Raw genomic sequence first — 27443 nt, forward strand, 5'->3', positions numbered from 1 at the left:
TATTTCCGTAACTCGCACCTGTTGTGTGGCGTCAAAATGGCGACCAATGTTTCCAAGGTAAATTTTTGCCAGTTTTTCTCAATTGAAAAGCCTTTTTATGGTTGACTTTCCATTTTTGTGCCATAAGTGATAAAACGTATGACAAAAGATGACACATAGGTGGAAATGTAATCAATTGAATCTACGATTCGTGCGGAAATTAATTGTGTAATATGATTTCGCGAAGAATAGAAATGGGCTATTCCAGATAATATCTGAACCCCCCACTATGGAAGGCACTTTTTTTTTGTCCAAGGGGGGTATTTCCTGACAGTTGTCCAGGGGGGTCTGTCCAGGGGCGGGTGTTCTGGAAACGGTTTGACCAAGGGGGTCTTTTCGGGCCAAAATGCCTTCCATAGTCATGTCCAGAGGGGTCTGTCCAAGGGGGGTTCTGGAAACAGTTTGTCTAAGGGGGTCTTTTTGGGCAAAAATGCCTTCCATAGTATTGTCCAGGGGGGTCTGTCCAAGAGGGGTTCTCGAAAGAGTTTGTCCAAGGGGGTCTTTTCGGGCAAAAATGCCTTCCATAGTCCTGTCCAAGCGGGGTTCTGGAAACAGTTTGTGCAAGGGGGTCTTTTTGGGCAAAAATGCCTTCCATAGTCCTGTCTCCTGTCCAGGGGGGTCTGTCCAAGGGGGGTTCTCAAAAGAGTTTGTCCAAGGGGGTCTTTTGGGGCAAAAATGCCTTCCATAGTCCTGTCCAGGGGGGGTTCTGGGAACAGTTTATCCAAGGGGGTCTTTTTGGGCAAAAATGCCTTCCATAGTCCTGTCCGGGGGGTGGGGGTGAGGGGGGGGTCTGTCCAACGTGGGTTCTGGAAACAGGTGGTCTAATGGGGTCTTTTCGGGCAAAAATGCCTTCCATAGTCGTGTCCAGAGGGGTCTGTCCAAGGGGGGTTTTGGAAACAGTTTGTCTAAGGGGGTCTTTTCGGGCAAAAATGCCTTCCATAGTCCTGTCCAGGGGGGTCTGTCCAAGGGGGGTTCTGGAAACAGTTTGTCTAAGGGGGTCTTTTTGGGCAAAAATGCCTTCCATAGTATTGTCCAGAGGGGTCTGTCCAAGGGGTGTTCTCGAAATAGTTTGTCCAAATGGGGTCTTTTTGGGCAAAAATGCCTTCAATAGGCTTATCCAGGGGTCTGTCCCAGGGGATTCTGGAAACGGTTTGTCCAAGGGGGTCTTTTTGGGCAACTACTTACTACTTTCTACTACCATGCTTGCAGTTGTGGAGTTGAAGTATCTTCTGCCAAACAAGTCAGCAAAATTGATTCATCTTAACAAAATATAAGTTCAAGCTTTACATTTCACAAGCCAGTTGCAGGGGTGTAAAATTCCACTTGCCTATATCGTTTGCTAAAACAATTCAGCTCGGAGGTGTACGCTGTTATGGATCTCTGAGCTGAAACAAATGCCCTACTGAAACCTAACCTGGAAAGTATTTCTAATCCATTTTTCTTTTGATCTGGCCTTAAATTAGTTAAACAATCCATGCAACGTAATTTGAACACAAGTTACAGGGTTTTCCCGGACGCAGGTTTTCTGCGTCTCTGACGCGCTTTTACTGCTTTGAACTCGCATTTTTTAGTGCCTCTGCGTCCCACTGGACCCGCAAAATCGGTCACGAAACTCCTTTGCACTGAAGCCTCCTTTGCGCAGATACCCATGAAAAATGCGCAGTTTTTTACCACCGGGACCATCACGGAATCGTGGGTGCTCATTATACACAGGTATAGACGATTTTCCAACTTCAAAACAAGTTTTGTTATCGATGTTCGCCATTTTGGTAAAGGGAACCTACTCTCCCCGCTAACTGTCACCGCTAAAATCTAAGATTGCCGTTACGTTCCGTAAAAGATCGAATGGTTTATTTTTTTATTAAACAACATTAATTTCATATAAATTTAAAGTATTTTGATGAAAAAATATTAATAAATCACAGAAATTATGATACTAATTAAGGATCGAGTATTATCTTTAACCGAGATAAAACTGTGAACAACATAACTGACACGAGGTGACACGTTAATTGCCGGTAATTACTGGCTATTTAATCATAACAAAAAGACTATCACACCTTTTGTAATCAGTCTGAATTGAGAAGCTCATGCCATTTTGAAAGATACCATTCCGAAATATTGAATCAACTGCTATCTAAATTAAAAAGATACAATTAAGTTCATTCGGTTTTAGGGTAAATTTTTATAGTAATAATGTCCATTTTCAAGATCAATACTTTGTGGACCCCCAAAAATTATTAGGGACCCTTAAATTAGCAGCCGTGGGAGTCCATGGACTCCCAAATAAAAATCCCGAGGGAAAACCCTGCAAGTTATACTCGCAAGTTTCAAATTTGTACCCCTGTCGGCAATATTTTGTCCACCATTGCAGTTGCGACCTGATCACGGTTGGCCAACTAATGTGATGCAATCCTAGGAAATAATATGAATTAATACACTGCCTAGCATGGGGATTTATCTTTTATATATCCACTTACAAAGAAATATTCAACACTCAAATGAAAATGAAACTTCGCTCTATTAAGTTTAGATATCTATATATAGTGTCACAGGGATCATCCTACAAGGCGATTTGAGCGATATCGTCGCTTTAAAGTCGGCCACTTCGCCTAATTATCGCCTCCGGGCGAAATCCAAATCGCCGAGTTTTTCAGCGAGTTATTATCTGTTTACTTAAAGTTGTAAAACTTGATGCATATTCTAGATTAAATTATCGATAAATCCATAGTCAATCCCGCCTACTCGCCTGTCAAACTTCAGCCAATCGTAGCATTAATATCTAACAGTGTCAATCAATAATATTGTAAGCCGCCACCATTTTGAAAATTTTCAATCGGCGTGTAAAAAACCGATAAACTTAACGAGAGCATGATCTTATGCAACTATTGTATATTATTCTTTCATTTTATTAAAGATTACTTCAAAAATTATTTCAATTACCATAATTACAGTCAATTTCTGTAAATGAACGGCTCGGGTACTGTGGATCAGGATAAAAAATGATTTCACGGACGTCACCCTTACAGAAGCAAGCCTGTGTGGCGTACATGCTGCGTATTTGCTGTGTATATGCCGCGAACACAGAAGTACGCCAGAGGAGTACATTTTACATACACCGCATGCCGCGTACATGCCGCATACTATTTCGACGAGTACACAGCATGTACGCAGGAGGTCACTAGTACACTTCAAGTACGCAGCACAGACTCTGAAAATTTAAGGAGTACACTGCATGTACGCAGGAGGGACTTGTACAAGAAAATAGTACACTGCATGTACACCGCAGATACTTTGAAATTTGTGCAGTACACTTCATATACGCGGGAAAGACTTGTACAATTTCTTTTGGCATTTATACTTAGTTTTTTTTTTATAAGTTAAAGTCTGAAGTAAACTTCATATATGCGGGAGGGACTTGTTCATTTTCTTTTGGTGTTTATACTTTGAATTTTTTTAGGTAAAAGTCTGAAGTACACTTCATGCAGGAAGGATTTGTACATTTTTTTTTTTTTGGAAGCAAGAACTTGATTTCCGAGTAACTTTTATCTTAATAGCATAGAATAGTTCAGATTACCGGTATTCTGAACAATGAAAATTTGCCAAACTATTTGCAATGTTCATTTGTGAAGCTTACATCTTAGTGATTTCTGAGCTGCACCTTGCATGCAGTTTTAAAATATCTTCTTTTTCATTTTGAATTAATCCTGGAGCTTTCTAACTTGGATAATTGAAAAGCCTTATTTGAACTTCATTGCATTACATTTTGTAATACATGAAATAATTACCAAGATAATGCCTCAACAGCGCCCGAATGAGAAGAATTAATAGCTCTCACTGTTATTTGAATACTCTTAAGCAAAACACCATTCTATCATGTTTTATAAAGGCTTTAATGCTCATGTGTACTCATTAAGGCCTCACCAAATTAAAAAGTTGTTCATCGGATTTGCCGCTCGCATATTTTCAGAACGTTTTTGTCTAATTGCGCTCGCCCCATTGGAAAAAATCAATCCAAAATTTTTTGGTGCGCTACTTTTTACGGACGTAAAAGTGTATAAATGCTTATAATTCCAGTCCTAGATTGTTCTCAGATGGATTTTAATCAAAATAAATACATACTACGCACACATCGTCTATAATAAATCATAACAGATGGATGGACGGATAGCTCAGTGGTTTGCACACTGGCCTTCCAATTCTGAGGTCGGGGGTTCGATCCCCGGCAGCTACTCGGGAATTTTCAGAAACGCTTTTCAGTGTTTCCCACCCAACTAGAGGTGTACTGGTCAGGAACCCAGGCAATCCTTAATTGCGTGTATCAGTGCTATACACTGGGCACGTTAAAGAACCAGGCTGTCTATTCGAAACAAGCTAGGCTAAGTTAGCCGGACAAGCCTGTATCTGATTTCTGATCTCTCTGTCGTGGGGGCTTTGTCTCGCTCTGTCCCTCTGGTCAGATTCGCTCTGTGTCTGTACTAGTAGAGGATGAATTGTGCACCCTGTGTGGCTGCATTTGAACTACCGTATGTAAAGCGCCTTTGAACGTGAAATTGATCATGAAAAGGGCGCTATATAAATCTGGTATAATAATAATAACACTTATATTTAGTTGCATTAAAGTTGTTTCCCCTTGATGCAGTTACGCCATTTTCTTCAAATGTTTACCAAATTACATGCTACAAAAATTGATTTATTTCATTGAAAAGTGGATGAAGAAAAGCATACTTATTTATTTGATAACATCAATCTACATTATTTTGGTAAGGGTAAATACTTATTGATGCATATCACTTATCTTTTTTCGTTTTTTTTCTGTCCAAATGATCAGCATTTGCATACGAAAGTTGGGGGTGGTAAGGAATTTACATTATCACAGCAGTTTCGCCACAAGAGTACACAGCATGTATGCAGCAGGAGTACACAGCATGTACGCCGCAGGAGTACACAGAATGTACGCCGCAGGAGTACACAGCATGTACGCTGCAGGAGTACACAGCATGTACGCCGCAGGGGTAGTACACCGCAGGCTCATTTGCATGTGAAAAGTGTATGTGCCGCGTACATGCTGCGTACTATTTCCTGCATACTAAATTCCTCCAGCGTACATCCTGTGTACTATGTAGTCCACAGCATGTACGCAGCAAGTAGTACGCGGCAGAGCTCATTTGCATGTCAAAAGTGTACTACAAACGTACTATCGGTGTATGTGCGGTGTATATCCTGCGTACTATTTAATGCCCTTGATTTCAGTACACATCATGTACGCATCATATACGCTGTATGTACACAGTAAGAGTACGCAGCAGGCCTTTTTCTTCTGTAAGGGGCAGAACTGCCATACAAAATGTTGTAAAAAGATCGCCATTATCTATGAGTTAGATATTATTTCCGAAAAAATAATAAATAAATAAATTAAATGTATAAATCTGAACAAGTTGGTGCAAAAATCGGGCATTATAAAAGTACGAGAATTGAAACATGAATGAAAATTTTCACGCCGTTTTGATCGTGCACCTGTTAAATTTACGAGTTTCGGACATGTAAATTTCGGATAAAAATTTAAAGGCGACTTTTTCTTAGCTAAGTTTATATTTTATTTAGTATTTCATGAAAATGATAATGCAAGAATCAATTTCCTTAAATAATTACTGTTTATAAGTTACAGCTAGACCCACAGAAAGTGGATATATATAGGCAAGAAACTGAATGCTATGCCCATCCTTCTCCTTAAATTTCTCAACTTTCCCTAAATTCTGTGGAGAAGAGAAGTCACTTCTCCCTAAAATTTTGACCTAGGATGATCCCTGGTGTCATCATACCTCTTACAGCGAATATCATACTTTGTTAAATTTAGGGGACGGTGACGTCATTCACCGCATTCTTGCAACTGGCTTTTGGATTTTTTTTGTTTGTTTGCACTCCACGCAGAAACATGACGGCCTCTACACTTCCTTACTGTTTTAAGTGTTTTTCAGTTGCATGTACAGTTTTCATTATGAGAAAGAAGTAAAAGAATCATGGTGGCGCGGTTTACGAATTTCTGTGACTGATTAGGGGTGCTCGGATGTTCATGCGGACAACCAGTCTGCGGGCTGTACATAAACCAGAACCGGAAAACATCGAAAAAAATGCCTCAGTCATAATATGCGAACAACAAAGACGAGTAACTATATACGGACGTTACCGTCTCGGGGATTTTCATCCCCTCTTAAGATAATTTTTTCATATGGGCAATATCCCCACTCCGGTCAAACACTCGAAAGACCAAAATAGTTGAAGCAATTGCCAATGAAATTTTCATTGCTGCCGACGCTTTACATGCTGTAGGTTTAAATGCCGATTATTTCACGCATTGGCATTAAATTCAAATAAAACTTACATATCAAAGGGGATTCAATTCCTCATTGATTTATTTAAAAATTATCAAATGATATCCAAAATTACGAATTTTCTGGTGATTTAAACATATGTATGTACTGTACACGATTAACATTTACCGTGTATACATGCCAATAGGTACACAAGCGATAAAACCATAACTTTACATGACTATGTACTGTGATTCATCCTCCATTATTTTGGACCTTCAGAGTTTTGACATTTAGATTGTCAGTCACAAATATAAAACAATCTGAACGTCAAAATTGACAAATTATTTTGTCTACTAGGGTACACTCCATTTTGAATTTACCAATAGGCGGTCGTTATTTATTGACCTTTCCTGAGAACTTAAACATTCTAAAGTATGTTTTTATGACTTTTATTGAAAATGGTTTATGTTTATGATTAAATTAAATTCCTAAATATGCAAAATTTTGATCTTGATTTTCAAAAATAGCCACATGCTCTGAATGGTTGCATGCATCATCAGTTTCTCATGAGGGACTCTGCAAGATGCTGCGGTTTGACACCGGTTAGTTAACCAAATGGGTTTTTGTCATAACAATATGAACGCGATCATCAGAAAATTAAAACAGTCTCAGTTAATTTATGGTAGTCAAAACTACCACACCACTTGCTCCAGATCAAGTTAAAATGCCACTGTACATGATATACCCTACCTAAATGTATACAGGGATCACTTTTGGCTGCGATTTCAAGATATTCTCAAGTTATTTTGCTGAAAATCACATAAATTTTTGTCAAATGTGATTAAGAATTGCATCCGCGCAGCCGGGGATCTTTTGTCGAAATTGCAACTTTTCTCTGCAATGTGGACTTGCCGATACTTGATTATCCTATGACATTTATTAGGCACTTCAATTTCCTGTTCATCTCCATAAAGCATCCAATGATAATGATTACAATGCAGAAATCACCCGTTTTCACAGTGTCAAAATGCCACCAAAGAAAAAATTGAAGTGTTTGTAAAGCCAAAGTTTGCTTCCGCTTTGCGCGGATGAGTAGCGATAAGAATAGCAATAGCTGATGTACAGACAGTTTGGGCAGTGTCGATCACAAGTACCTCAAGAAGTTGACAAAATTAATGTAGTTTGTTTGCTACACCTCAGTGTCAGGCAGCTTCACAGTACTTGCTTCCAACAAAGTAGGCCTAAAATTTAGTCTGTCTGCAGCTGCTGACAGCTAGAATTTTAGTTTAGTTTATTTAGTAAGACACAGACAATGGAGCATACTTCTATTGTTGGACCATTGCTTCCATTATTGAGGTATAGATGGTACTTCTTCATGTAATTAGCCTGTGAAGGCTGTCAACCTAATTACAGGTTATAGTTCTAAGTTTGCACAGATGAAGACCAGAAACAAACAAACACTGGTTAGACTGCATTTGGGTAGTGTTGTTGACATGCAATACAACTAGGTTGACAGATGCCTATCTTTACTACAATTGTCATACAGCTTAAAAACTCTTGTCACATTACCCACAATCAAAGTACGACTTACACTTTTTATGGCCTAGTTTGTGCGCCATTGATACTTTTATGCCATTTGGTAAGGGACTGTTTTATGTTGAAGTTTTAGGTAAACTGAATTATTTGTATCAACTAACAAGGCTTGTAAATAGTAGGGCAGTAAGGGTTAAGGGTAAAACTGTTCATATCTGTACACTTTATTGCTACCTGTCTCCCAGCTCTATTTATCAACTGTAATAAAGTGCATCAAAATGTATCACAAGCCAAATTTGTCCAAAGCCACTTTGCTGTGAAAGTTTTTGTTCTAACTCTCAGAATAATACACATTTCTGGAGTTACTATACACTTAGTTTTAGCCTTTCACTGACTAATTTGAAATAACTAAATAGGGTGTTACAAAATCCCCTTCATACTTTTGCAGGGGGTATCATAATCCCCTCTGTGATTTTTACTTATTTCATCAAGTTCAAATACAATTATATACAGTCTCTTGCATAAAGCACGTAAATACAATGCCTTTAGCAAACATAATATAATTTGGAGCACTGATATCTATATATCTATAATGTAAATAACAGAGGGGATTATGATACCCCCTGCAAATGTGTGAAGGGGATTTTGTAACACCAAGTCATTTTTCAGTGGAGGGGATTTTGATCAAGGGGATTTTGATATACACTCAAATATGTTATATAGGATGAGGAGAGAGAAAGGGCTATCACATCATGGAGAAACAAGACGGAGGCTGCAAAGAAAGGGGAAATACTTAGAGAGATACATAAACTCAAAGTTCAGTAAGTATACAAATATTTAAAACATTGAAAAATACAATAGATTGATTTTTATAGAAATTTTAGCTCCACTATAGGGTTGCTATTCTACTCGCCCCAATGTCGGCTTGAGCTTTCTTGGTTTTCAGCAACCTTTATTTTTAGCTCACCTTTCACATAGTGACAGGGTGAGCTTTTGTGATCGTCTGTCATCTGTCCGTCCACAATTTCTTCTGAACACAATAGATCAATGTTGGCAAAAAGCCGGTCAATATGAGTATTGACCGGGCTGGTGGTCAATACTGGTTAAAACTGGTCAATACCGGTCAATACTGGTCGATTCAACACTTTTATATATTGTACATTCACAGATTAGCACAGGCTGTAATAGTAATATAAAAATAATAAAGCAGTTTGAATAATGTAAGTTCTGTTCATTAAAAAGTATAGTGGTCAATACTGGTTGATTCAGTTTTGGTCCTTGGCAATGTGTCCTGGTCAGGCTCCATTTTGGACAATATACTTAGACTGGTCAGTACTAGTTTATTCAGTGCTTTTATCTTCTTACAGTTAGCTTTGATTATAAATTAATTTAATAAAGATTTTATTACTATAAATTACACTCAGTGAAATGGACAGTATTGGTCAATTCAAATTTTGGACCTGTGCCGTATTCCTGATCAGTACATGTAGTGGTCAATACTGGTCAATTGAATACCATGATTGCATTACTTATTTTTAAAATAAAGTTACCGTTTTTCAAGCATAGAGAATAATACAGTGGGATTATTGATCATGACAGCTAATTAGTGACTGGATAAACATGCCAGCAACATACCTATTGTATATTGTAAAGACATGGTGTCATTTAGGCAATATGACAACTGCTCTCAAAACACAAACCACTTCCATGGTCCAGGTGTTCACAGCTATTTTTGCTTAAATTATTTATGCCAGTAAAAATAATTAGATTTATCACTTGTGAATCAAACACTTACTGCTACAGTTTATGAAATACTTTCAGTTAAATTAGCAGTTTTTCCACTTATGACATTTTTGTAGAAAAATAATGTATCTTTGGAATTTAGTCTTACAGAAAATGTTCGATGACCAAAAAATTCAACCAGTATTGACCAGCCGGCCACTTCTGACCAATTTAGGAGTACTGATAAGGTTGCTTTAACTAAATAATAATGCCATTCACCATAATGAAGCCCCAAATGCTCTTAAACAGTGATTATTTGATTGTTCATAAACTTTGCTAAATATCTTAACAGTCAGTATTCACTTACTAATTGACCAGTATTGACCAATCGACCAGTATTGACCGGTACTGACCACTGATCGGTTTTAACCGCCCAACATTGCAGTAGATACCACATTTTGCAATCAATTTCAAGTAAACTTGCACACAACTTGTATCAGCATAATATCTCTGTTTCTTTCGAAAACTGGCCAGATCCCATCGTGGGTTCTAGAGTTATGGGCCATGGCCCCTTAGAGGGCCAAAATTTGCGATTTTTGGCTTGTGAACATTTTACAATCAACTTTAATGAAACTTGCAAACAACTTGTATTGGAATAATCTCTCGGTGCCTTTCGAAAACTGGCCAGATCCCATCATTGGTTTTAGAGCTATGGCCCCTTAAAGGGCCAAAATTTGCTATTTTTGGCTTGTGTTCCTAGAGTATTGCCACTGAATGGGGCAATAGTTTCTAGTTTGACATTTTCAGCCATATAGAGGTTTCATTTATGCTTTGATTTGATACAAACTTGCATAGAATGTTTAACATGATGACTTCTAGGCCAAGTTTGAAGCGGGGTCATGTGGGGTCAAAAACTAGGTCACCAGGTCAAATCAAAGGAAAAGCTTAAAAACACCCTGGATGCCACATTTATGACCCTGTCTTCATGACACTTGAACAGAATGTTTATCTTGATGATTCCTGGGCCAAGTTTGAAAGTGGGGCCGTCTGGGGTTGAAAACTAGGTCACCTGGTCAAATCAAAGGAAAAGTTTGTTAACACTTGTATATTTAAGGTCAAGGTCACCAAGATGTTCTACTTTGAATTTTTTTTATGTTAAAAGATAGCTTTGGTACTTTAAAAGATAATGACTTGAAATTAGAAATATTTCTTAATAATTATCATCTGCATGTGTGGTTACAATCCCTGTAACTCTAATTGTATTTTGGACAGAATTATGCCCCTTTCATGCTTTCAGGTTTTTGGCAGTCTTCACTTTCTTCGCTTAACTTATACCCCTCTGAGTAGTACGTAGGGTCTTTTATATCTTGGTGTATCTTCCCTTTAAAGTAGATGTCTCTTATTGAGACATAAATTCATTTTACTTTCAAATCACAGTACAGTATTTATGTCTTCTCTCTTGCCAATTTGTCTTTAACTTGAGAAATAATGATAAACTACAACAAAAAAATACAGTTTTGTACCTACACTACACGTTTGTATACAGAAAAAATAATAGCCAATTGAATTAATTAAGGCAGCACATAATTATGCAGTTGGCTATTATTTAGATGACTATGTGCTATGCCATTGTCAACATTAGCTAGGTTTGCTCTTTTTTTTCTCAGAATATAATTATTAATCTTATGTGAAACAGCAATTAAATTTAAACATAAAAATCTAATAAAATGTCATGCAGTTTCTCCACCAAAAAAACTTCTAACGTATTTTAGGAAACTTGTATCATATTTGCAAATTAAGAAAACTGTTTTGTTTGTTAAATGATAATCATATTTTGAAAATAAATTCATATTAAAATTTTACTTTAAAACTGAGAAATCATTTATTTCTTGGTCATGAAATTTTGTGATTTTAATGCATTGATTTAAAGTTTTGAAGATGAAATTGATAAGACTTATATTTGTATTTCATATCTTTCTATGGATTTAATTTTGTGGATTGACACAACCACGAAATCCACGAAAAGTAGTCTCCCATTAATATGGATGGTTTTACAGTAAGCATTTTTATGATCTAGGATTCAGGCTATGGAGAGGGAGAAATGTACACACTTGTACAGCAAACGTAGTGATTTCAGGCATGACTACTGCCAGCTGGAGGAAATAGAAAATAAAGCTACTGGGGAAAGAAAATCAGAACGTAAGTTTACAGATTTTATAGCAGGTGTAGGTAAAGTTTTCAGTAAGTGATGCTAAGTTTGATGACCACATGGGTCAGTTATTTTAGCAGTCTATTTTGAACTGAACTTTAAATGCTAAAATATTGTTGTGTTTTATTTTCATAAACCGAGCACAGAGTTGTGTGAGTGGTGTTGCATACTGTATAGGGGGTTATATTTGCAGATGTTTAATTTTTGCTATATTCGCAGTATTTCATTAGCTTGTCTGATTTTTTAAAATAAACTACGCGGTATTGTCGTCATTTGATAGTTGGTTGTTGGTTAAAGTTTGTTTTTAGGTCCACCTTTTCTCAAAAACTGTAACAACTATAGATTGGAACTTTGCACATTTGTTTGTCTTTATTTAATGACTACATAAGCCAAGAAAGAGATAACTCTTAAGCAATTTCTGAGAATTTTGGCCCTTTTTGTACAAGTTTAGAGAATTTGATTTCTTTGGTTAAAATTTTTGTTTAGGTGAAACTGTACACTTGTTAATCAGAACAAGAACTATAACTCAAACATGCATTTTGATAGAATTATGACCCCTTTTGTACATTAAAAATTTGAACTTCTTGGTTATTTTTTTGTTTAATTTGTGTAATTATGTAGACCTAAGGCCATAAGTCTGATATGCACTTGTCCAAAATATGGCCCTTTATGTACTCTAAGGAAATTTGAGTGATGGCATCTACAGGTGGTGCTCAGGATACCACCACAAATATGGGAATTCACTTTCATGGTGGCATACAACTACAAATGTTAGTCCGAGATTAATTATACTGATTTCACAATGTTAAACTTGGACTTGCCTGACCTCCAAAATGAGACAGTAAAGATTGTAGCAGCATTATGACAGCTTTTCTTGTTTTTCAGAAATAAAGTTGAAACAGCAACTTGAGAAGATAAGTCACATGGTGAAAAGGTTCCATAAAGAACTGAGAGATGTCAAACCAACACCAGAATGTAAGAATTTTTATTTCCTGATAGGGTCTGTCATGACTCATGAATTTTCATACAGTGAATCAATGCTCTCTTTCTACTGTTATACTTAATTCATTTGAAATGTTTTAATGTACAAACCTTGCTAAGAAGTCATTACTTTGCAAAATATTGTCTTTATATATAGGGTTGACTGTACTTGACAATCACAGTTTTTGGCTTAGAGAGTCAGCGTTGAGAGTAGTTTCCCTTTACTGAATAGAAAAAATTGTAAACAAACTTGTTTTGAAGCTGGAAAATAGTCTTATATCTGTGTATAGCATGCATCCATGATTTGGACGTGGTATCAGGGGTAAAAAATTTGCACATTACCTGGTATACACGAGTATCTACGCTATTTATTAACTGTTATTTACATTTAGTTGTAGAGAGACTAAAGGTGATCATGGAAGAAATAGAAGGAACAATCAATGCATTTAAAGAACAACAAAGAAAACAGTATGGTATCAGTTTCTGTTCTGTTCTGTCTTTTATGTTGTAGACATTTGTATCTCTCTATATTCTTATATACATGTATTAAAGGCTTTGCTGTTCTTTTGATTGAATAAACTCAATAGTTTCTACTATTCTTGTAAAAAAAACAACTTTAGCCCATTGAATACCGTTAAATTATTGTAATTTTGTCAGAAAGAAATATCGTACTTTTTACCAAAATGGCTAAAGTTGTGGTTTCAAAATATGAGGAAGAAATAAAAAGGAATTTTCTATGTTTGTTGGGACATAATTTCAGGGTTTACTTTGGATATAATTGCTGGATTGACATGGCCAATGAAGTTACAATTTTTTTACCCCAAAATGTTAATGATTTTACGGAAAAAATATCAGTGAAAACTTAATTTTATTTTAAATTCATGTAAAATGTGTTTGACATTTCTTCAGATATGAATCTATGTTGTTAGAGGAGAGGACATCTTGGCTGGAGATTCAAGCCTTGGAAAAAAAGTTTGATTCTTGGTCCCAGATTGGCAACGACAGTTCTCTAAGCAAGAGAAATACCAGCGCTAGTAAACCACTGGCTAGTGCTAGAGATATAACCAAGGATCTACCTCCCGAAGTAGCAGCCTTTGAGGTAAGCAAGAGAAATACCAGTGCTGGTAAACCACTGGCTAGCGCTAGAGATATAACCAAGGATCTACCTCCTAAAGTAGCAGCCTTTGAGGTAAGCAAGAGAAACACCAGCGCTAGTAAACCACTGGCTAGTGCTAGTGCTAGAGATATAACTAACTTGAAGGATCTACCTCCCGAAGTGTCAGCCTTTGAGGTAAGCAAGAGAAATACCAGTGCTGGTACACCACTGGCTAGTGCTAGAGATATAACCAAGGATCTACCTCCCAGCAGCCTTTGAGGTAAGCAAGAGAAATACCAGTGCTAGTAAACCACTGGCTAGTGCTAGAGATATAACCAAGGATCTACCTCCCAGCAGCCTTTGAGGTAAGCAAGAGAAACACCAGTGCTGGTACACCACTGGCTAGTGCTAGAGATATAACCAAGGATCTACCTCCCAGCAGCCTTTGAGGTAAGCAAGAGAAACACCAGTGCTGGTACACCACTGGCTAGTGCTAGATATATAACCAAGGATCTACCTCCCAGCAGCCTTTGAGGTAAGCAAGAGAAGCACCAGTGCTAGTAAACCACTGACTAGTGCTAGTGCTAGAGATATAACTAACTTGAAGGATCTACCTCCCGAAGTGTCAGCCTTTGAGGTAAGCAAGAGAAATACCAGTGCTGGTACACCACTGGCTAGTGCTAGAGATATAACCAAGGATCTACCTCCCAGCAGCCTTTGAGGTAAGCAAGAGAAACACCAGAGCTAGTAAACCACTGGCTAGTGCTAGTGCTAGAGATATAACTAACTTGAAGGATCTACCTCCCGAAGTGTCAGCCTTTGAGGTAAGCAAGAGAAACACCAGTGCTGGTACACCACTGGCTAGTGCTAGAGATATAACCAAGGATCTACCTCCCAGCAGCCTTTGAGGTAAGCAAGAGAAACACCAGTGCTGGTACACCACTGGCTAGTGCTAGAGATATAACCAAGGATCTACCTCCCAGCAGCCTTTGAGGTAAGCAAGAGAAACACCAGTGCTGGTACACCACTGGCTAGTGCTAGAGATATAACCAAGGATCTACCTCCCAGCAGCCTTTGAGGTAAGCAAGAGAAATACCAGTGCTAGTAAACCACTGGCTAGTGCTAGAGATATAACCAAGGATCTACCTCCCAGCAGCCTTTGAGGTAAGCAAGAGAAACACCAGTGCTGGTACACCACTGGCTAGTGCTAGATATATAACCAAGGATCTACCTCCCAGCAGCCTTTGAGGTAAGCAAGAGAAATACCAGTGCTAGTAAACCACTGGTGAGTGCTAGAGATATAACCAAGGATCTAACTTCCAGCAACCTTTGAAGTAAACAGTCATTGCTTCACTTAACATTGGTATTTTCTTTGTTATTTACATATGGTTATTATTGCAGTTTTAAGGAGACAGGATGCAATGTACAAAGAATTGTAAAAGAATGTGTAAGGATTTGAACTTTCTTGAAGGAAATGGTTAACTTTAAGTCCAGTGTCAGGAACTATCTTTTAAAAGGGACTTACTTTAAAATCATGAAAGACCGTGCCATCATTATATTGTGATGCTAATGCAGTTTTGTTACTTATTAGAAGTTTTACCAAACAAGCAAACAAGGGCATTGTACAGTATTGTAATTAGTTTTTGCAACAATGTTAAGTTAAAATGCTGATCAGTATGGTATAAATATAGGCATAACACATATTTTTTCATGTTATGATAACTGCATGATTCAAAGGGGTTTGTTGGGAATATTTCCAATGTATCTCAAGGTATTCTACAGTTTTATGCTTGAATAAATGTTATTACATTAATTAGTGTCAAGAAATGCAAGACTTCTGCAGTGAAAGTATTGCCTACTATTATTCTGCAAAAGAATATGTGTATATCTTTAATGCAAAGCAAATAATCTTTTTATTACATGCAAATCTACATTTGTGACAGTCATAGTGACAAGGAATTATTCTCTAACTTTAGGAAACTGGAAACCATTGCTATTAATGCTAATTTACTTAGTAAGCACTAATTGTGTGCTTCCATCAGTCATTTTTGCCAACTGTAAAAAATATTTGCCAAATTCTCAAATCTTGTGAACAGCATTGGAAGTCCTGGACAAAGAATCCTTGAAAATGGTGTCACCTATGCCATATGAAATTTGCATATGAACATGGTATGATATTGGGATCAAGGTTCCTTAGTTTCTATTAAAATGGGATTTTAAGAATACTCAGATCTATGTCTCCACTAGAAAAGCTGTGAACAAAACAATATATATTATAAATCAATATTTTAATGCCATTCAAACATGATTATGGCAAAAAAATTGTTGTCATACTAATTTCCCATTTTTCAATAATAAAATATACAAGAAAAATGGCAAGTTCTTCTCTAGATATTTTTCCATAGTGCTGCTTTGAAAAAGTTTATAGCTCTTTCTTCATGATGCTACTGAGGAAATGTGTATAACCTGTCTGATATCACAATTAATTTATGGTTGTACTGTAGTCTGTATGCAATATGACCTGGTTACAATAATTATATACTCTTGCTCTGTTATTCCTTGTCTTTCACTGTGTGTACTGATAAAATATTTGTATTTCAGAAATTTGTGGAGCAGAATGGCGGGGTACGTGGTGGCTGGGATGAATACGATCATCAAACCTTTTTGAAATTTAGACAGCGGTACCAGGTACGTCAACAAGTACATTATAACTTCTTGTTAATGACAACTCTTAAGAGCAAGCACCAGTTTCTATAAATGTTTTCTGTTCTGTTAAATATGATTCGTAGAAAATCTTTTGAAAGGGCAACTACTTTTGTACAGTTAACATACAACTTGCATTCTTTTAAGTTTTTCTATTCCAAAGTATTTTATTGCTATTACATTTGGAAATAAATCTGCTATGTATACGTTGGTAACTTTTGCTATCTTATATGGTGTCCTGACAAAGTCATTGATACTATTACTGATGCAAAAGAAATTGTACGGCTTATTTTTGAGTGCGGCTAATTTACGAGCCCTTTTTGCCTGTAGTGAAATGGTGGCTTATTTTCGAGACCGGCTTATTTTCGAAACCGGCATATTTTCGGGATTTCAGGGTATTATTCTAATTTTCCCATCATTTAAGTATTTTTTTAGTGTTTGCAACATGTGGTCAGTTACAGTATAAATGAATGTTTGAATTATTCCTTGTAATGTATTGAACTTGGTTAATGTTGCTGACTTCAGATTACTTGCCCCTGATCAGTGTGAGAGTTGTCTTTTTAAACATTGCCATTTGACAATGAATCTGATTGAATTCGTAGGGCAAGCCTGTTTTCTTACAACATTTGTTACCGGCTTTACCAACCCGTACAGAAGAGGAGATAAATGCCCATGAAGAATGGTACCAGGAGTACTTGTTCCTGAATGAAACGAAGAAAGAAGCAATAAAAAAATGGAGGGAACGAAAGGAGGTTAAATATTCTTTTTTCAGTTCAATATGTTCAGTCTTACAGCAATGTTGTTTTTATTTATGAGAGAATTTCTGATTCTACAAATTATACATTCATCAGAAGGATTATAATTTTGCTAAAAAAAAAGATACTGTAAAGTTGTTTTATTTAGTGTGCATAATATTTAATGGTTTGGGTAAAATGAATTATCTCAAAGGGGTATGAAGTCATGGATTCTAAATTTTTAGATAGAATTGGTGGGAAGTGTCTTATTCTTCATTTTCATTTTGTAGATGGACACAAACCCCACAAAAAGTAGTCCCCCATGGATATAAATGATTTTGCATTATGTCATTATCCCATAAATCAATATAAATATGTGACCTGCCTATTCATTGGATTTGTCAAAAAATTGAGCAGTAGAAAGAAAAAGTTACAAAAATTTAATTAGATAATGTTAGCTCAATTATATAATTTATGCTGCAGGTCCTTACATGTATATAAAAAGTTAACAGAATGAAAACTTATAGTAAAATTTTGTCCTTATTCATTATTGTTGAGCGGAAATAATTAAATCAGGAAAGATACACATAAAACAATAAAAGGAAAGGAAATGTAATCTCTAAATATTTGTTTTAGGAAGAGAAAGAAGAATTGCTTGCTAAAGCTGGAGAAGAAACCGAAGAAAAACCAGATGAGAAACAGGAGAGATTAAAGGCTCAGATAGAACAAGAGAGAATGGAGAGAAAATCTAAACTGAATGCATATAAAGTATGTGAAAACTTTTATAAAGAAATTGTTGTGTTTTGAGCAAGTGGGTAAGGTTATGATAATGCATATATGTGTTGATAGAACATAGAACTTCAAGCATGCACTCAGATGCATTTGAATTATACACTCAACAAATTTCCTAATTGGTCAGTTTATATTGTATTACTATTTTGTTAATAATGCATGTATTCACACGAAATTTCACATACCGACATTTGAATAGGTACTGCAGTTAATTATTGATTTATTTTTGGAGATTCACAGCCAAAGTAACCGCATTAGGCGTTTTGACTAACATTACATATTTTGTACGTGCAAGGCATGTGCACCAACATGCACATGTTCGTTTACGCTTTTGGCGTTACTGACGAAAGTCCTACTAGAAAAACACATATCATGGTGAAATTGACACAAAAGCAACGCGATTGAGCTGTCGGAATGTTGCTAGCCGGGACACATTTATGACACGTTTGTAATTATTTTTGCAGTTTCAATGGAATTTTGATATAATTTGTTTGTAGCTGTTACTTTGATGGTTATTTCCATTTTTAGCTCGACTATTCGAAGAATAGTCTAGCTATTCTACTCACCCTGGCGTCGGTGTCGGCGTCGGCGTCACACCTTGGTTAAGTTTTTTAAGTTTTTGCATGCAAGTACATACAGCCATCAATTAAAGGCATATAGCTTTGAAACTTATTTTTTCTTTTTCTAGGTCAATTACCAACCTCTCTGGTACAAGTCCCATAACTCTGACATGTATTTTGAGCAAATTATGCCCCCTTTTGGACTTAGAAAATTTTGGTTAAAGTTTTACATGCAAGTTTCTATCTCCAAAACTAATGCAGATATTGATTTGAAACTTCACATGTGTCTTCGGGGTTATAAAACTAGTTGATAGCAGCAAGTCCCATAACTCTGACCTTCATTTTGGCCAAATTATGCCCCCTTTTGGACTCAGAAAATTCTGGTTAAAGTTTTGCATGCAAGTACATACAGCTATTTCTAAAAGGCATATAGATTTGATACTTATTTTTTCTTTTTCTAGATCAATTACCAACCTCACTGGGTCAAGACCCATAACTCTGACATGTATTTTTAGCAAATTATGCCCCCTTTTAGACTTAGAAAATTTTGGTTAAAGTTTTACATGCAAGTTATTATCTCCAAAACTAATGCAGATATTGATTTGAAACTTCACATGTGTCTTCGGGGTTATAAAACTAGTTGATAGCAGCAAGTCCCATAACTCTGACCTTCATTTTGGCCAAATTATGACCCCTTTTGGACTTAGCAAATTCTGGTTAAAGTTTTGCGTGCAAGTACATACAGCTAATACTAAAAGGCATATAGATTTGAAACTTATTTTTTCTTTTTCTAGATCAATTACCAACCTCACTGGATCAAGTTCCATAACTCTGGCATGTATTTTGGGCAAATTATGCCCCCTTTTGGACTTTGAAAATTCTGGTTAAAGTTTTACATGCGAGTTTCTATCTCCAAAACTAATGCAGATATTGAATTGAAACTTCACATGTGCCTTAGGGGTTATAAAACTAGTTGATAGCAGCAAGTCCCATAACTGATATGCATTTTGGTCAAATTATTCCCCCTTTTGAACTTAAAACTCTTTTGATATTTAAACTTTTAAGCTTGACTATTCGAAGAATAAGTAGAGCTATCCTACTCACCATGGCGTTGGCGTCGGTGTCAGCGTCGGCGTCACACCTTGGTTAAGTTTTTTAGTACCAGTCCACATTTTGACAAAGCCTTTTGAGATAAAGCTTTGAAACTTTCAACACTTGTTTACCATCATCATGGCCAGTTATAGGCAAGAGCACATAACTCCATCAAGGATTTTGGCTGAATTATGGCCCCTTTTGACTTAGAAATCATGGTTAAGTTTTTCGTACCAGTTCATATTTTGACAAAGTCTTTTAAGATAAAGCTTTGAAACTTTCAACACTTGTTTACCATCATCATGGCCAGTTATAGGCAAGAGCACATAACTCCATCAAGTATTTTGGCTGAATTATGGCCCCTTTTGACTTAGAAATCTTGGTTAAGTTTTTCGTACCAGTTCATATTTTGACAAAGTCTTGTGAGATAAAGCTTTGAAACTTTCAACACTTGTTTACCATCATCATGGCCAGTTATAGGCAAGAGCACATAACTCCATCAAGGATTTTGGCTGAATTATGGCCTCTTTTGACTTGGAAATCATGGTTAAGTTTTTCGTACCAGTTCATATTTTGACAAAGTCTTTTAAGATAAAGCTTTGAAACTTTCAACACTTGTTTACCATCACCATGGCCAGTTATAGGCAAGAGTACATAACTCCATCAGGAATTTTGGCTGAATTATGGCCCCTTTCGACTTAGAAATCTTGGTTAATATTTCGTACCAGTTCATATTTTGACAAAGTCTTTTGAGATAAAGCTTTGAAACTTTCAACACCTGTTTACCATCACCATGTCCAGTTACAGACAAGAGTACATTACTCCATCAAGGATTTTGGCTGAATTATGGCCCCTTTTGACTTAGAAATCTTGGTTAAGTTTTTCGTACCAGTTCATATTTTTTGTAGTGTTTGACATATGGCTTTGAAACTTTAATCACTTGTTTAGTATAATAGTCTCTATCTGTAGGAAAGAGAAAATGACTCTGTCATCTATTTTGGCTGAATTATGGCCCTTTTTGGACTTTGAAATTGGTTCTGTTTTCATACAAGTCCATGTTTTGTCAAAACTATTTGACATATGGCTTTTAAACTTTGAACACTTGTTTATCATTATGATTTCCATCTGTAGACAAGAGTACATAACTATTTTGACTGAATTATTGCCCTTTTTGGACTTTAAAATTGCCTCATATATTGCCATTTAGCGCAAGACTTATCGAAATCAAAGTAATACAGGAACATTGTTTGTCTAATCTATTTATTTCTTTTGTCTGAATATCCGTCGAAATATTTTGACCCCATTCTTCAATCAATTCTTCGAATAGTCGAGCGCGCTGTCATCAGACAGCTCTTGTTAGGTAATATTTTCCTGCCTCTGGGACAATATTTCGAATAGTCGAGCTTGGCTGTCTTATGGACAGCTCTTGTTAACCTTATTTCCGTTTACAAGAACCTTCAGTCGTTGGTTATCTATCATCCGTGCTCTTTTGGCAAAATTAAACCCAAGGACAATTCATTGAAGTGACCGATTTTGAGTTTTGTTGTAAAATCCTGACAGCCAGGGCGCGTTGCTCTTGTGTCAATTTCACAATGATATGTGTTTTTCTAGTAGGACTTTCGTCAGTAATGCCAAAAAAGTTCACTAACAAGTGCATATTGGTGCGCATGCCCTGCACGTGCAAAATATGCAATATTGGTCAAAACGCCTAATGCGATTACGCTGGCCGTGAGTCGGCCAAAAATAAATCAATAATTAACTGCAGTACCTATTCAAATGTCGGTATGTGAAATTTCTTGTAAATACATGCATTATTAACAAAATAGTAATACAATATAAACTGACCAATTAGGAATTTTGTTAAGTGTATGTTGATATTTTATCCGAATTTAACCTGACATCCATCAAAACACTTGCGTGTATTGGGTCCAACTAATTTTTTAACTGCTGGTAAAGACACTAGATCAGTTTATCAAAGAGCTTATCTATCATTATGCCCCACCTGTGAAGAAGGTGGGGTATATCGTTTTGCAGATGTTGGTCAGTCGGTATGTTGTTCTGTCTGTCTGTAGACTAATCCGTTTTTGGATTGGATGATAACTCAAGAACGCTTTGGCCTAGGATCATCAAATTTGATAGGGAGGTTGGTCATGACCAGCAAATGACACCTATGGATTTTGAGATCAGTAGGTTAAAGGGCAAAGTCACAGTGACCCAGAGCAGTTAAACCATTTCCAGACGATAACTTGAGAACACTTGGGCCTAGGATCATTAAAGTTGAGAGGGAGGTTGGTCAAAATGGCTCAGTGGTGGGCACCAAGATCACTCTGTGATCTCTTGTTAGCTCGACTATACGAAGTATAAGGAGAGCTATCCTACTCGCCCCGGCGTCGGCGTCTTTCCGCGTCCCCACCTTGGTTAAAGTTTTGGTGCACTTTCTCTTTTTTCAACTTATCTCTGTAATTACTTGATGGATTTGATTCAAACTTGAAGTACTATTCCTCATCATCATCCACATCATCTGACATAAGGGCCATAACTCTGGCACCAATATTTCATGAATTATCCCCCCTTTTCACTTAGATTTTCAGGTTAAAGTTTTGATGCACTTTCACTCTATCTCTGTTATTACTGAATGGATTTGATTCAAACTTACAATAGTTGTTCAACATCATCACCCTATTCATATGACACAAGGTGCATAACTCTGGCACCATTCTTTCATGAATTATTCCCCCTTTTTACTTAGAATTTCAGGTTAAAGTTTTGGTGCACTTTCACTCTACCTCTGTTATTACTGAATGGATTTGATTCAGACTTGAAATAGTTTTTCAGCATCATCACCCACATCATATGACACAAGATGCATAACTCTGGCACAATTTTTCATGAATTATTCCCCTTTTTACTTAGAATTTCAGGTTAAAGTTTTATGCACTTTCACTCTATCTCTGTTATTACTGAATGGATCTGATTCAAACTTAAACAATTGTTCAACATCATTACCCTTATCATATGACACAAGGTTGCATAACTCTGTGACCAATTTTTCATGCAATATTTCCCCTTTTTTACTTAGAATTTTAGGTTAAAGTTTTGATGCACTTTCACTCTGTCTCTGTTATTACTGAATGGATTTGATTCAGACTTGAAATAGTTTTTCAACATCATCACCCACATCATATGACACAAGATGCATAACTCTGGCACAATTTTTCATGAATTATTCCCCTTTTTACTTAGAATTTCAGGTTAAAGTTTTATGCACTTTTACTCTATCTCTGTTATTACTGAATGGATCTGATTCAAACTTAAACAATTGTTCAACATCATTACCCTTATCATATGACACAAGGTTGCATAACTCTGTGACCAATTTTTCATGCATTATTTCCCCTTTTTACTTAGAATTTTAGGTTAAAGTTTTGATGCACTTTAACTCTATCTCTGTTATTACTGAATGGATCTGATTCAAACTTAAACAATTGTTCAACATCATTACCCTTATCATATGACACAAGGTTGCATAACTCTGTGACCAATTTTTCATGCATATTTCCCCTTTTTACTTAGAATTTTAGGTTAAAGTTTTGATGCACTTTCACTCTGTCTCTGTTATTACTGAATGGATCTGATTCAAACTTAAAATAGTTGTTCAACATCATCACCCACACAATATGACACAAGCTGCATAACTATTGGCTGGCACCAATATTTAATGAATTATGCCCCTTTTTGCTTAGGATATACTTATATAGTGTTTTGATACATTTTATCTTTACCTCTCTTATTACTTTAAGTTGATATTTTTGACATAAACTCAGGCTATTGTGCAATATCTTCATCCACAATTGGAGTCATTAAACACTCCAGTGACAGCTCTAGTTTCCTCAGATGTGCCCAGTTTCACTATCCAGCATCGAAATAGTCGAGCGCGCTGTCTCCTATGACAGCTCTTGTTTGTTTAGCACTCATCTGGGTTTAATTATAGGTCATAATATTAGTAATTAAATGTGTATTTTTGGTTTCCATAATAAGAAAAAAATAATAATTGCATATAACTCATTATTGTTGCTCTCATGTTTAGGGTATAGGTTTAATTATTAGTTATAATATAAGGATTTTGAGCTAGTCTTGAAATTTGGAACATTAAAAAATGACTCAGTGGTGGGCGCCAAGATCACTCTGTGATCTCTTGTTCATTATTCATTGTTAAATCCCAGATTACTTCATTTATATGTTACTAGGTGCAAAAGGAGCTAGAGAGGGCACAGAAGGAAGAGAAGAAATTGCGAGAACAGTTAGAGACACATAAGAAACAACAAGAATGGAAAAAAAGACAGGTCTGTTCATTCACACTGTTCATAATGATAGGGGTCTTTACGTACCTTAATTAATGTTTAAAGGTCACCAGCTGGGGTCTTTACTTACCTTGAATTGTGTTTTAAGGTCACCAAGGGATTCTTTTGACTGAAATGATCTGTTAAAGTCACCCAGGTGCTTCCATTACCATTTAAGCTTATATTATGTGCTATAATGTGTTGGTGTGACAACTGAAGAAAAAATTTGCTTTGTGATCAAACTTTATTTAAAGATTTCTTGTTGATTAGGAAGAGATGAAAGCAAAGGTCATGGATCATAAAAGACAGAGGGAAGAAGAAGAATCTTATCTTGAGATGCAGAGAAAACTGTGGGAAGAAGAAGAAAAGGAAAGACAAAAACAAATATCTGCAAGAGAAATTGCTAAATTCAGACAACGGGTTGGTTTGAATGACATTTTTACAATCATTAGCTCATCTGATTTAAAAAAAAAAAAATAATGAGTTATTCTCATCCCTTGTTCCACGTCGGCTTTGCCTTGTTAAGTTTTATGTTAAGGTCAGCTTTTCTCCTAAACTATCAAAGGTATTGCTTTGAAACTTGGAACACTTGTTCACCATCAATAGCTGACCCTGTACAGTAAGAAACATAACTCCATCCTGCTTTTTGCAAGAATTATGGTCCCTTTTGGACTTAGAAAATATCAGATTTCTTGGTTAAGTTTTATGTTTAGGTCAACTTTTGTCCTAAACTATCAAAGCTATTGCTTTGAAATTTGCACCATTTGTTCACCATCATTAGCTGACCCTGTACATCAAGAAATATAACTCCATCCTGCTTTTTTCAAGAATTATTGCCCGGTCTTAGAAAATCAGATTTCTTGGTTAAGTTTTATGTTTAGGTCAGCTTTTCTCATAAACTATCAAAGCTATTGCTTTAAAACTTGCAACACTTGTTCACCATCATAAGCTGACCCTGTACGTTAAGAAACATAACTCTGTCCTACTTTTTGCATGAATTATTGCTCCTTTTGGACTTAGAAAATCAGATTTCTTGGTTAAGTTTTATGGTTAGGTCAGCTTTTCTCATAAACTATCAAGGCTATTGCTTTAAAACTTGCAACACTTGTTCTCCAACATAAGCTAACCCTGTACAGCAAGAAACATAACTCTGTCCAGCTTTTTGCAAGAATTATGGCCCCTTTTGAACTTAGAAAATATCAGATTTATTGGTTAAGTTTTATGTTTAGGTCAGCTTTTCTACTAAACTATTGAAGCTATTGCTTTGAAACTTGCAACAGTTGTTCACCATCATAAGCTGACTCTGTACATCAAGAAACATAAATCAGATGAGCGTCAGCACCCGCAAGGCGGTGCTCTTGTTTATATATGTCTCTGCTATTAAAAAAAAGTTTGTATTTTAAAAGGGAATTGAGATTGTTATTTGGACCAGTATTACAAAAAAAATATCCATTTCAAGTACGTTGTTTGTGGCTTACTTCAAAAGTTATGGCAATTTTGTCAAAACAGAATTACTTTAATCTTTTCATTCATTGTAATTATAAATAAAAAGTAAATTCATAGTGATATGGTGAGCTTGATGGTTTACATCAATATCACTGATATAGTCTGCATGATATACAAGATTCAGATATGTTCTATATCATTTTAAGTTATGTTAGGATGGTGGTAGGGTCTTTTTGAATTTTTAGCTCACCTGAGCAATGCTCAGGGTGAGCTATTTTGATCACACTGTGCCTGTTGTACATACGTGCGTCAGTCTGTCATCAACAATTGTGTTTAAAAGACATCTCCTCCAAAGCCACTGAATGGGTTTTGATGTAACTTTGCATGGTGTTCTTTTGATGGTCCTGTACCAAAGTTGTTCAAACAGTTCTGCTTTGAAAACAACATCTCCTCCTAAACTGGTGGTCCGATTTTAAAATAATTTCATACAAATGGTCCGTATGTCACCCTTACCAAGATTGTTCAAATACCTTTTTGTCAAAAAACATGGCCCCCAGAGAGCGTGGTCACTTTTCCCTATATATATATTGTGGAAACTTTAAAAATCTTCTTGTTAGAAACTGCAGGCCAGATTGCAGAATAATTTTACTTAAATGGTCCTTGTATGACCCTGTACCAAGTTTGTTCAAATTATATTGATTCATCAAAAAATATGGCTGCCAAGGGGCATGGTCATTTGTCCCTATATGTATATAGTGGAAACTTCACAAATCTTCTTGTTAGAAACTGCAGGCCAGATTTTAGAATAATTTTACTTAAATGGTCCTTGTATGACCCTGTACCAAGTTTGTTCAAATTATATTGATTCATCAAAAAATATGGCTGCCAAGGGGCATGGTCATTTGTCCCTATATATATATATATATAGTGGAAATAAAAAAATCTTCTTGTATGAAACTGCTAGCCCAATTTTAAAATGATTTCACACAAATGGTTCTTGTGTGACCTACAAATATTGTTCAGATTTTTCTGATTTGTTAAAAAACATTGCTGCCAGTGTGTGTGAAGTATATACTAGTATGATATAAGCTAACATAGAAGAAACCTTAGTTTGCCTCACCTGCTTCAGAATTCTATAAATTGGTGTATAACACTAAATGTTGAATGAAATGAAGGGAAAAAAGTTGCTACTGAAAAGGTAGATGCAACTTTATATTAATTTTTGAGTCACTAATTCATAAAAGCTTGAATCATTAAAATTTGCCACAAACTACATAGAATTGTATTAGGTTAATATAGGAACAATTACTGTTTCCAGGATGAGAGTGTATTGCATCAAAAGATGGCAAAAGAGAAAGAGAAGGCAGAAGCTGCCAAGGAAAAAGAACGCAGATTGGCAATGTTGAAAAGTCAGGTATAGTAACAGCTTTGATAGAAGCACAACTTTCTGCTTGCCTGCTCTTGAGAGTAGAACCTTTAAAATCTGACCATTTGAAATTACTTATGTTGGTTAACATAACACTCAACAAAGCAGGCAAGTTCAAACCCTGCTGCAGGTCACAACTGGTTGTCTCTTTGAAAGTGGTCAGTACTGTGCCTCTGATAAGAGACTATAACAGATTTTATCTTGGGGGAGTGGTCAACACTGTATTTCTAATAAGATACTGTAGCAGATTTTATCTTGGGGGGGGGGGGGGAAGTGTTCATGACTGAATCTCACATAAGATACTGTAGCAGATTTTATCTTGGGGGGAGTGGTCAACACTGTATCTCTAATAAGATACTGTAGCAGATTTTATTTTAAGAAAGCAGTAAGAACATTATCATGAGACAATATAACAGGTTTACAGCTGTACATCTCAAAAGAGGCTTAAATAGGTTT

At 36.2% G+C, this 27443-nt stretch overlaps 1 protein-coding gene across 1 annotated transcript in view; it reads left to right on the forward strand.

Annotated features, from left to right (window-relative positions):
- The first annotated feature begins 11 nt into the window (after window positions 1-11).
- The window catches only part of LOC123522839 (coiled-coil domain-containing protein 112-like), a 38857-nt gene continuing 11425 nt past the window's right edge, over window positions 12-27443 (forward strand). Inside the window, exons 1-12 of the mRNA XM_053549566.1 lie at window positions 12-57; window positions 8610-8707; window positions 11686-11807; window positions 12703-12792; window positions 13191-13266; window positions 13708-13897; window positions 16496-16582; window positions 17200-17349; window positions 17968-18099; window positions 24023-24118; window positions 24386-24535; window positions 26880-26975. Coding sequence (XP_053405541.1) covers window positions 37-57; window positions 8610-8707; window positions 11686-11807; window positions 12703-12792; window positions 13191-13266; window positions 13708-13897; window positions 16496-16582; window positions 17200-17349; window positions 17968-18099; window positions 24023-24118; window positions 24386-24535; window positions 26880-26975 — 1308 coding nt within the window. The 5' untranslated portion in view covers window positions 12-36. The remainder of the gene's footprint in view (window positions 58-8609; window positions 8708-11685; window positions 11808-12702; window positions 12793-13190; window positions 13267-13707; window positions 13898-16495; window positions 16583-17199; window positions 17350-17967; window positions 18100-24022; window positions 24119-24385; window positions 24536-26879; window positions 26976-27443) is intronic.

Source organism: Mercenaria mercenaria, chromosome 8 (assembly GCF_021730395.1).
Source record: "Mercenaria mercenaria strain notata chromosome 8, MADL_Memer_1, whole genome shotgun sequence".
Lineage (NCBI taxonomy): Eukaryota > Metazoa > Mollusca > Bivalvia > Venerida > Veneridae > Mercenaria > Mercenaria mercenaria.